Source organism: Xenopus laevis, chromosome 4L (assembly GCF_017654675.1).
Source record: "Xenopus laevis strain J_2021 chromosome 4L, Xenopus_laevis_v10.1, whole genome shotgun sequence".
Lineage (NCBI taxonomy): Eukaryota > Metazoa > Chordata > Amphibia > Anura > Pipidae > Xenopus > Xenopus laevis.
In genome coordinates this window covers 137,149,812-137,161,644 of record NC_054377.1, presented here as the reverse complement: position 1 = coordinate 137,161,644, position 11,833 = coordinate 137,149,812, and the positions used below count along the sequence as shown (strand labels likewise).

The 11,833-nt window shown below is 40.2% G+C and overlaps 1 protein-coding gene across 2 annotated transcripts; it reads right to left on the bottom strand.

Moving 5' to 3' along the window:
* Nucleotides 1-53: 53 nt before the first annotated feature.
* LOC121403124 lies at nucleotides 54-11,806 on the bottom strand. 2 transcript variants are annotated; one of them, XM_041590851.1, is made up of 4 exons: nucleotides 11,555-11,806; nucleotides 7,146-7,309; nucleotides 4,492-4,615; nucleotides 54-627 (listed from the first exon to the last, which is right to left on the bottom strand). In XM_041590851.1, exons 2-4 carry the CDS (start codon nucleotides 7,173-7,175, stop codon nucleotides 110-112), a joined length of 672 nt encoding a protein of 223 aa, XP_041446785.1. In that variant the 5' UTR covers nucleotides 7,176-7,309; nucleotides 11,555-11,806; the 3' UTR covers nucleotides 54-109. The 2 variants fall into 2 exon arrangements, with proteins under 2 accessions (XP_041446785.1, XP_041446786.1); XM_041590852.1 differs by having other exon boundaries at nucleotides 4,492-4,600.
* Between the last annotated feature and the right edge of the window lie 27 nt (nucleotides 11,807-11,833).

Here is an 11,833-nt window from a genome sequence, read left to right as displayed (position 1 = left end):
AGAAGATATACGTTAGCTCCAAGTAAATGAACTTACAGTCTGACACGGAAAGGCTTGGCCCTAATTGTTTTAATTTCAATAGCATTCCCGAATAGAGATTTGATTTCATTCAGTGCAGCTGCCTCATCACTACATAGACTGTTTTCTGGCGCTGGAGCCAGTGCTGAGGACTCTGGTACTGAGGAAGCTCAAAGAAGGAGAAGCTGAAATTCCTGCTAAAGCTCAGCTCGGACACCGGGGGGACAGGCGGTAACCTGGTGCCGTGGATTTTATTCTGTAAGCGTCTCTTGATCACATTGGTCCTGGGTCTTTGTTTAGGTCTCCTGGCATCTTTCTCTCCTGAGGTCTGTGCAGAAATGGGTGTCTGTGGGCTGGAGGCGTCTGTGTGCAGGTTGCTCTTGGCACCCAAATCTCTCTGTGGTGGGTCAGTGATGTTGTCAGAGCAGGCCCTCAGGGACGGGATACTACTCAGAAAAGCACTGAGGGAGCTCTCGGAAGGCGACTGACTGACCCACGGTGTTATCTCTCCCACAGAGAACTGCTCACCTTTGCTATTCATCCTCTTCTGTGATAAGCGAGGTGCTGGGGAGCGCTCGGTGACCCTGCTGAGGTTTCGGCTCTTTAAAACTGGATATAAAGAGGGGGGGGGATTAACACATTGTATTACATTTTAGCTCCCCTTCTCCAGACATTAAATCATTTCCTATTTTAATCATGAGAAAACTATTGACTTTACTTAAAGGGGACCTGTCACCCAAAAAAAATATTCAAAATCCTATTTTATCACATTAGTCAAGCAAAACGAACTTTAATTACACTGTATAAATTATTTGTATCTTGTTTCCTTCAGTCTGGGAATTCATAATTATAACAAGCAGGCAGGAGCCATTTTGTGTTATGAAGACAAGTCTTGTATCATCTCAGAATCTTGTTTGTGCACCAGAATAGGGGGACCTGATGTCCATCCCCATGCCCTGGCTACACAATTAAATGGTGAAGAGAACTGGGGGAATGTGGGGAGAGCAGTGACATCTAGGAAGCGCTGAATGGAAAGTGAAAGTAATTGCCTAAGGCATAGAGGAGGGGCAGACAATATTTGATTGACAGCTGAGATTTTGAAGCTATGAATGCGTTAATAAAAAACAGAAATTGGATTTAATGATTTCAAAAGGAATTTTATATATATATATATATATATATATATATATTTTTTTTTATTATTAAAGCAAAATCTGTGATACAAGGTGGCAGCTGTATATACAATACAGTTATAGGACCTGTTATCCAGAATGCTTGGAACACTGGGGTTTCTGGATAAAGGGTTTTTCCATAATTTGGATCTCCATACCTTATGTCAACTAAAAATAATTTAAACATTAAATAAACCAATCTAACCCTCCATTACGGATTAATTATATCTTAGTTAGGATCAAGTACAAGGCAATGTATTATTAGAGAAGAAGGAAATCTGTTTTTTTTTAATTTCATTAAAATGGAGACTATGGGAGATGGCCATTCTGTAATTCGGAGGCTTCTGGATAACAGGTTAACTGATAACGGACCTGTATTATTTCCCCAAATTCAAATATGATATATAATGTCTCTGAATTAAAACCTTTTGATTGCCTGCATCGCCCCAATCTGGAATGTGGGCACTGGGTCACCGAGGTGACACATTTAATATCACTTTTTATTGTAATCTTTCTACAGAGACCCTTTTCTTATTCTTCTTCCATGCTGCCTAGTTGTTAGGATATGTCAGACAGGGCTGAGGTACATCTCGGACTCTCCTTTAAATCCCTGTTGCTCCTAGCTCACTATGACACTGTCTCTCTAAACCAAGTGCTGCCATTGGCATAACAATAGAGGAAGCGGCCGTTGGGGGCGGCACTCAGTGATTGGCAGTTTTAATACCGTATATACTCGTGTATAAGCCGACCCGTGTATAAGCCGAGGTACCTAATTTTACCTACAAAAACTTATTGACTCGAGTATAAGCCTAGGGGTGAGAAATGCATTTTAGGACATCTTCAGCAGAACACACGCTCCTGCGTGCACTCTGCTAGGGAAGAACTCGCCTAGGATAATTTAGACTCTAACAACCAGACTGCTGAAATTGCAAACTGCTGAATAAAAAGCGAAATAACTTAAAAAACCACAAATAATAAAAACCAATTGCAAGTTGTCTCAGAATCTCACTCTATCCATCCTACTAAAAGTTAATTTAAGGGAAGACAGAGGTTACAAATTATCCAACCAGCTGTTGGTGAGACAGTGGGAGGTGTAGTCCAACAACAGCTGGATTGCTGCAAGCTTAACATTCCTGATCAGTATAATGAATATATCTAACATATGTTTTACATGGATTGTAAATAATATTGAGGATCCAGGGTTACTGGAGGCCTAGTGCAAAAGCCTTCTCTGCCCTCCAGTAAAACCGACCCTGCTCAGTAGACTATTACGATAAATCTAACCGTCAATCGCCCTCTCTCTCCTCACCAGTGGGCACTGAGCTACAGGGAGCTTCCCGATCAGACGCAACCCGATATACCGGTAATCTTCTCCCTCCATAGCAGGCGAACTAGCACAGGTCACATGACTTCTGTCATGCCACTTCCTATTTCGTCAACTAATCTGCGGCGCGAGCATCGGCTTTCCTGGAAGACGTCGCTTCGCGTCATGTGACACAAGAGTCAGCGTCGTGTCAGCAGTGCACTGTGCTTGGGAAATGAACTGTGTCAGGAGATAGACGTGAGGCACTGCAGGACTGCAGCGGCGGGGAGGCTGCAGTAGGAGGAACATACTCTGATGACGTCACATGAGCAGGAGGTGCCGGGGAGATGCAGGCCGGGTAGTTCTGCTGAAGCGGAGCCATTGGGTGCTGAAAAACTCGGCTTATACTCGAGTATATACGGTATATTTTTTATATTTAGGGGCCCAAAAAGATTTTGCTGTAGGCAACTATTTACACCAATGCGGGCTACAAATGGCTGGAATAAAAGGCAGGCCCAGGACATATAAGGAAACAATGACAAGTAGAAAGAACTGTCAATCATTCCCTATCACAATGAAGCTGAAAGGACCCCATGGATCACATCCGGAAATACAGATTTAATAAAAGAAAGTATTTAAAGGGGCGGTTCACCTGTTAGTATGTTATAGAATGTCTTATTCCTAGCAACTTTGCAATTTGTCTTCATTATTTATTTGTTATTATTTTCAAATTACTTTCCTTCCACTTCTCCATCTCTCCAGCTTTTAAATTGACGTCACTGGCAGCCAAAATCTATTGCTCTGTGAGCTGACATTATTATTATTATTGGTACTATTTATTATGTATCTTTCAGTTCAGTCCAGCTTATTGGGCTTGTTTAATATTTACATCCTTTTGCATTCTGGATAACAGGTCCCATACCTGTATTTTAAATTATTTGCCTTCTTCTTCTGACTCTTTTCAGCTTTCAAATGGTCGTCACTGACCCCATCTAAAAAGACAATTGCTCTGTAAGGCTACAAATGTTTTGTCATTGCTGCTTTGTATTATTCATCTTTATATTCAGGCCTCTTCTATTCATATTCCAGTCTCTTATTCAAATCAGTGCATGGTTGCTAGGGTAATTTGGACCCTAGCAGCCAGATTGCTGAAATTGGAGAGCTGCTGAATAAAAAGCTAAATAACTCAAAAAACATAAAAATGAAAACCAATTTCAAATTGTCTTAGAATATCAATGTCTACATCATACTAAAAGTTAATTTAAAGGTGAACAAACCCCTTTAATCCGTTTGAAAACGGTTAGCCTTTCTATACACACACACAGAGGTAAAACTGGCAGCATTGTGGTTAAACATATGTTTTATTATGTGTGACTGCTGCAAAGTATTTTATGATATTACCCCCTGGTAACAATGGTGGGCCCCAGAGATAAATCCCTGATACCCTGGACAGACTTGTCAGAGGCTGGAACTGGCATCAGCTGTACAGGGCATATCATTAATTTTGCGTTGGGTTCATTAGCTCTTTACAAATGATCTCTCTGCAACAGAAGTGCCGACACACGACCTGTAACAGGACAGCCCCAAAACTGCATTAGAAGCCAACGGCTGAATAAAAGGAGGGCGATACAACCAAATGTGCCAAGTGTAGTGTAAACAGAAGGGCGTCCTGAGATCTGGGATGAAGCAGCAGGGAGTGGACACAAGCCTTGTCATTACCCAAACATAATATTGATGGATCTTGGCAAAGCTGGCACTTTATTATGGCAGATGTGAGATTAGGATCATCAACGGTTGGCACAGGTTCAAAGAAGCGAGTGCTATGAGGGTTACGCTGTAGGGCGGTGCCCGGCTATACTCCTGCACTACAAAATATTCCCAGTCCATTGGATAAGATTACAAGACTGAAACAGCTGCACTTATAATGGAAGCCATCATTTCTCTATGGGCGGGATCCACACGCCCCCCCAAGCATATGCTCCCCAACAGAAACCTTACCTGCGCCCCTCCCAGCTTCTTTCTTGATTACTGGTAAAGCAGATTTCTTTCCCTTCTCATCCAGCGGCTCAGTAATTGCTCCATCAAAACATCTGCTGCTTGCTGCTGTCTGCAATAAAGAAGCCTGAACATAATGAATATCTGACTCTCTCATGTTAAATAATTCATAGTATATCAGCTTTGTACAGGTATGGGACCCGTTATCCAGAATCCTGGGGTCCTGGGACTTTCAGAAAAAACAGATAATTCCGTAATTTGTATCTTTAGATCTTGTCTACCAGAAAATCCTTTAAAGTGGACCTGTCACCCAGACATAAAAATCTGTATAATAAAAGTCCTTTTAAAATTAAGCAAGAAATTCAAATTCTTTTTTTTTTTATTTAAGCATTTATAGCTGTTGTAAACTCATTTAAAAATCTTAGCTGTCAATCAAATACTGCCTGCCCCTCCTCTATGCCTAGGCATAGAGGCGGGGCAGGCGATTATGTTCACTTTCCATTCAGCACTTCCTAGATGTCACTGCTCTCATCACATTCTCCCAGTTCTCTTCACCATTTAATTGTGTAGCCAGTACATGGGGATGGACATCAGGTCCCCCATTCTGGTGCACAAACAAGATTCTGAGATGATACAAGACTTGTCTTAATAACACTGTCCACAAAATGGCTCCTGCCTGCTTGCTGTGCTGTAATTATGAATTCTCAGATAGAAGGAAACAAGATTCAAATAATTTTTACAGTGTAAAATTAAAGTTCATTTTGCTTGATTAACATTATAAAATAGGATTTGGAATAATTTTTTGGGTGACGGGTCCCCTTTAAACATTAAATAAACCCAATAGGCTGGTTTTTCTTCCATTAAGGATGAATTATATCTTAGTTGGGATCAAGTACAATGTACTGTTTTATTATTATTATAGAGAAAAAATAAATCATTTGTAAAAATTTGGATAAAATGGGAGGCCTTTCTTTAATTCTGAGCCTTCTGGCTAATGGTTTCCAGATAACGGATCCCATACCTGTATAGTAATAGCAACCCATTTCCCATTTTTAACCAATTGTTCTGTGAGGCTTCCCTGAATCAAACATTGTCCAATATTTCTTGATAATGTGGGTGTCTGCTATGGCATCACTTGGGTATGATGACCTCATTGGAGCAATCATGGCTGCCCCTCTCATAGGAAGAAAAACACAAATGTGCAATATGCAGAATAAACACTGCCAATATGTTATGTTTTTGAAAAATCAGATGAACCCAACTAATAAGTATATTTTTCCCTTTAAAACAGCTTGTCTCATCTATTGTGCATGTCTGCTGTACAACATCCATGTTTCACTCTCAATGTACCTAGAGGGCAATGTGTAAAAAAACCCATCAAGCCTGATCCTATCCTAGGATGTAGAATGTGTTGAGCAGTGCAGCAAGAGGTTGGCACTTGGGAAACCCCTTGAATGTCCCCAGGCAGACAGGGAAGCATAGGGGCACAAGGTACAACTGGGAGCCCTGGGAAATTGAAGCCACTCCATGTTTAATCCTTGTGTGGTAGATAATTACCTTCCCAGTGCACAAATACACCCCTGCATAATTGACGCCTGCTTATCTATAAACCAAAACAGTCACAACAAAGGGCGAATGGTGGGGGCTGTATACTGATACTGGTTGTCTAATTAATTTCATTGCAAGGACTACACATGAAGTAGCTTCAGTTTACTTATTTGCCCTGCTTAGTTCAAGAAATGCCAAAAAACAAAGCTTTTTCATGATTAAAACAATAGGCAAAAATTATCTTCAGCCCAAGTCCTATTCATTTCACTCATGTTGAACAAGGGAGGGGGGGGGTACTGGGCCTTTAACCTGTACCAGAAGGTAACAGGTATATAAAAACACATTCTCAATTAAAACTGAGCTCATAATTTTAGATGAACATGTGTCCATTTAACATGATTCTATTATCAGTTTGCAGGCTTATATAATGTGCAGCCAGGGAAACTAGAGATGCACTGTATCCAGGATTCGGTTCAGTATTGGGCCAGGATTCGGCCATTTTCAGCAGGATTCGGCCTAATCCTTGTGCCCGAACTGAATCCGAATCCTTAAAATCATGTGACTTTTTGTCACAAAACAAGGAAGAAAAAAAAAAATCTCTTTTTCCCTCCCCTCATCGATTTGCATATGCAAATTAGGGTTCGGATTTGCTATTCAGCCGAATCTTTCACAAAGGATTCGGCCGAATCCAAAAAAGTGGATTCAGTGCATCCCTAATGGAAACTTCCTGTGTGTCTGCCTCTCCAAATGATATATCAAGTCCCTCCTACAAAATCAACTGCTTTTGTGCTGTATGCAGGACACAGCTAAACCCCCCCCCCCCCCAAAAAAAAATGAAGACAGCTACTATTCCTCTGGATTGAGCCCATGTGATGCACTTCTGGTGGTGCTGATGAGAGTGTTAAAGACCTGTGAGCTATGCCATGTACTTTGGGGGGTAAGACTGAGCATATTTAGGTATAAACAATATGTAAGCTGGAATATTCACGATGAAGCCCAGTACAGTAGGGTCGGCATCTTCAAAGGTTCTACCCTGTAACAGAATTGTGCTCTGCATAGATTTATATATATGTTTTCCATCCGTGATTTACTCTAGGGGGCAGACTTACCATGCTCATTGGATCGCTACCATCTCTCATCTGGCTCAGGTGCTGATTTGTTGTTTTTTTAAATAGTGGCAACACCAGGGGCCCTTCTGCAGCAAAATCTGTAGCTCAGTAATTTCAGATAGGAGGCGGTTGATCAGTGTCTTTATAACCTTTAAAAGCACAATCTGGAGTCAAGAAAATAAAATCGTTATGGTGCCTGATGAGACCTAAAAGAGAAATGCTTTAATTTCCAAACTAGAAAACAATCAGGGACCGTGACCCCCCCCCCCACCAACAGATCAATTTATGACTTGAATTTAAAATATACTGTATATACTGTGTTTATGTATATGTGTGTGTGTGTTTTGTATATATATATATATATATATATATATATATATAGTGGTGTGAAAAACTATTTGCCCCCTTCCTGATTTCTTATTCTTTTGCATGTTTATCACACAAAATGTTTCTGATCATCAAACACATTTAACTATTAATCAAAGATTAGTCAAAGATAACACAAGTAAACACAAAATGCAGTTTTTAAATGAGGGTTTTTATTATTTAGGGAGAAAAGAAATCCAAACCTGTGTGAAAAAGTAATTGCCCCCTGAACCTAATAACTGGTTGGGCCACCCTTAGCAGCAATAACTGCAATCAAGCGTTTGCGATAACTTGCAACGAGTCTTTTACAGCGCTCTGGAGGAATTTTGGCCCACTCATCTTTGCAGAATTGTTGTAATTCAGCTTTATTTGAGGGTTTTCTAGCATGAACCGCCTTTTTAAGGTCATGCCACAACATCTCAATAGGATTCAGGTCAGGACTTTGACTAGGCCACTCCAAAGTCTTCATTTTGTTTTTCTTCAGCCATTCAGAGGTGGATTTGCTGGTGTGTTTTGGGTCATTGTCCTGCTGCAGCACCCAAGATCGCTTCAGCTTGAGTTGACGAACAGATGGCCGGACATTCTCCTTCAGGATTTTTTGGTAGACAGTAGAATTCATGGTTCCATCTATCACAGCAAGTCTTCCAGGTCCTGAAGCAGCAAAACAACCCCAGACCATCACACTACCACCACCATATTTTACTGTTGGTATGATGTTCTTTTTCTGAAATGCTGTGTTACGCCAGATGTAACGGGACGCACACCTTCCAAAAAGTTCAACTTTTGTCTCGTCGGTCCACAAGGTGTTTTCCCAAAAGTCTTGGCAATCATTGAGATGTTTTTTAGCAAAATTGAGACGAGCCTTAATGTTCTTTTTGCTTAAAAGTGGTTTGCGCCTTGGAAATCTGCCATGTAGGCCGTTTTTGCCCAGTCTCTTTCTTATGGTGGAGTCGTGAACACTGACCTTAATGGAGGCAAGTGAGGCCTGCAGTTCTTTAGATGTTGTCCTGGGGTCTTTTGTGGCCTCTCGGATGAGTTTTCTCTGCGCTCTTGGGGTAATTTTGGTCGGCCGGCCACTCCTGGGAAGGTTCACCACTGTTCCATGTTTTTGCCATTTGTGGATAATGGCTCTCACTGTGGTTCGCTGGAGTCCCAAAGCTTTAGAAATGGCTTTAACCTTTGAAATTGAACTCAGGTGTGATAAACCACAGTTAAGTTATTTTTTAACAAGGGGGGCAATCACTTTTTCACACAGGCCCATGTAGATTTGGAGTTTTTTTTCTCCCTTAATAACGTAAACCTTCATTTAAAAACTGCATTTTGTGTTCAATTATGTTATCTTTGACTAATAGTTAACGGTTTTTGATGAGCAGAAACATTTAAGTGTGACAAACATGCAAAAGAATAAGAAATCAGGAAGGGGGCAAATAGTTTTTCACACCACTGTATGTATGTGTGTATATATATATATATATATATATATATATATATATATATATATATATATATATATATATATATATATATATATATATATATATATATATATATATATATACACACTGTACCATAAAAAAACGCACTCACTTCTGTGGGAGGGTATTTAGCAGTTTGTGTTGGTCACAGTCTGGTTTGTTATCCTTGAGAAAGAGCACAGTTGGTGTTCAAAACGTCAGATTTTTTACAATAAAGCTTGATTTTTTTTCACAAGTATTCCCGTTGAGTGTGGTACTATGCAGGCCTGGACTGGCAATCTGTGGGTTCTGGCAAATGCCAGAGGGGCTGCTATAAGGTCCCATAAAAAGTCAGTATTTAGTGGGCTGGTGGGGGCTGTTTGGGCCTCTGTGTGGGCTGATTGGGCCTCTGAGTACCTGGTATGCCAGGGCCTATTTTAATTCTCAGTCCAGACCTGGTACTATGTAACTTTGTGTGTATAACACTAGCACACCCTATAAAAAAATACAAACAACTCACAGATGCATTGTACAAAAATCCTGTGTTTCGCCCTTTATTAGAACTTTTCTTAAGGATATATAATATATAATAAGGACCGAAATTTCAGATGTTTGTTTGTGTCTGGAATAAAGTTGTTGGTATTTTTATAGGGTGTGCCAGTCTGAAAATTATATATATATATATATACCGTACACACATAGTGTGACCCAGGCAAAGCTGTAGCTTGAGATGCTGCTGTTTATTTTCATCTTAAGAATTAATCAGATGAGATAATATCAGCAACATCAATACGCTCTATGGCTTTCAGATATAGATAGGTTTATTTTTTTGATCATTATTAGCCATTATTTTATAGGGCCAAGTTACTTAGTGCTTTACGGGGATTGCATCTAATTCACATTAGCCCCTGCTCCAGTAGAGCTTACAGTCCAATTTCACATTCACACAGCAGGGTCAGTGTCATTAGGAGAAAACCCATGCAGACAATAGAGAAAATACAAACCCCTTGCAGATAGTGCCCAGGTTGGAATTAAACTCAGGATCCCAATCTTGGCACCTTTTTTGGAAAAAAATACCGGCCTTCCTATTTTTATATATTTATCTTTTTTCCCTATTAATAACATTGGGATCAACTTCAAATACAGCATTACCATACACTACGCAAGGCAGATACATCGGGGTATATTTATCAAAGAGTGAAGTTAGAGATCACCACAGTCCTCTAGAGTGAAATTCCTCCACCCTCCATTTATTTCTATGGGGTTTTTAAAGGCATATTAATCAAAGGGTGAACTTTCACACATTAATAAATATTCTTTTAAAATCCCATAGAAATGAACGTAGAGTGGCGGAATTTCACTCTAGTGGACTGTGGGGATCTCTAACTTCACTCTTTGATAAAGATACTCCCTTGTGTTTTCACTGAGATTACCGCTCTCTCTTCCCTTCCAAGCACAATCTCCATTACTAAAAGATATACATCAGTAGTCACCTGCTGCCCATTAAAAAGATTGCACTGAATTGCATACGGAAATCCATAGTAAACAGTCTTACAGTAACACGCTCTGTAAAATGCTGCAAGTTACTTCTCTGGTGCAATGCCAATAATAAAGCCCCACTCTCTGCCTCAATAACTTGTCTCCTGCACAAGGTCCTCTAGTTCTTTTTTTTTTTTCAAGGTTTTTAATTTGCATTTTAAACATAAAGCAAAAATAAAACAAATATTCTTGACACTTATTTGACTACGGTTTACAATAATTTCATATGTACAGTAACAGTTTCAAAGCATAGAGAAGCATGTAACATAGTGATTATCGTTGTATATTTTGGATCTTCTGAAAGGGATGCATGAGGGTTGGCATCCAACCAGGGTTCCCATATGTTCTCAAATTTCCCAGGTGTTCCCCTAGCATTGTACGTCAGTTTAATTAGGGGCAATGCACCATTTATTAATTTTGATCCATTGCTGAAGTGTAGGAGGACTGGGGCTCATCCATTTCATTATTACTAACTTGTTGGCGTACTATAAAATAGACCATAGAAGTGATTTTTGTAGGGGCGCTGCCTCATCTATAATACCCAATAAGCAAGTCTCAGGGGACTTGATTCCTAAAAAGGATAGGAATACATTGGTGTAGTGGATGACTTCTGTCCAGTATGCTGCTACTCTAGGGCAGTTTCATATAAAATTAAGGAAACCAGCTTATCCCCTACCACATTTCACACAATTGGCTTTGTCTAGTCTACCCATAGCTTTGAGCCTCAGGGGGGTAATATAGATTTGATGAGGTCATCTAGTTCTTACCTTGCCCCAACAGTGGCCTTCTGGGCTGATGCTTATATCACTGGCCCAATCCATATGTACTGTGAAGCTCAAGGAGGTGAGCTTGTCTGGCGTGGAGTAAGGCGGAGGTCTAGGTAATAAAGGTCTCTGATTGGCAACACTGTCATGGCATGGTAAGAACATAGACATCACCTTGCTTGTTAATTCTGGGCTTCCTCCATTCTTTTGGGTAACCCTGGCATGATGCATGCTGGACGTCCTGTATTTGAACCTCCTTGGACCTACTTGAAAGAGACAAACATACCTTCTTTTCCGTGCACTCTCCATACACCTAAGAGAAGTAAGTAAGTTCACTATCCACGGTAAGTGTCCCCTGTGCAAGACTCTCCCGATGACATGCCTAGAATGCAGAAATAAATTGAAGATTAAATATTAATACAATCCCTTTCAGGCAGGAGTAATGTCAACCTATCAAGGGCAAAAAATAGTTAATAATTCAGAGAGAGGATGGTGCAGCCCATTTGTATTCATTATAAAAGCTGTAAAGAGATCAGAAGGCGGCAAAGAAACTCCCAGGTATCGC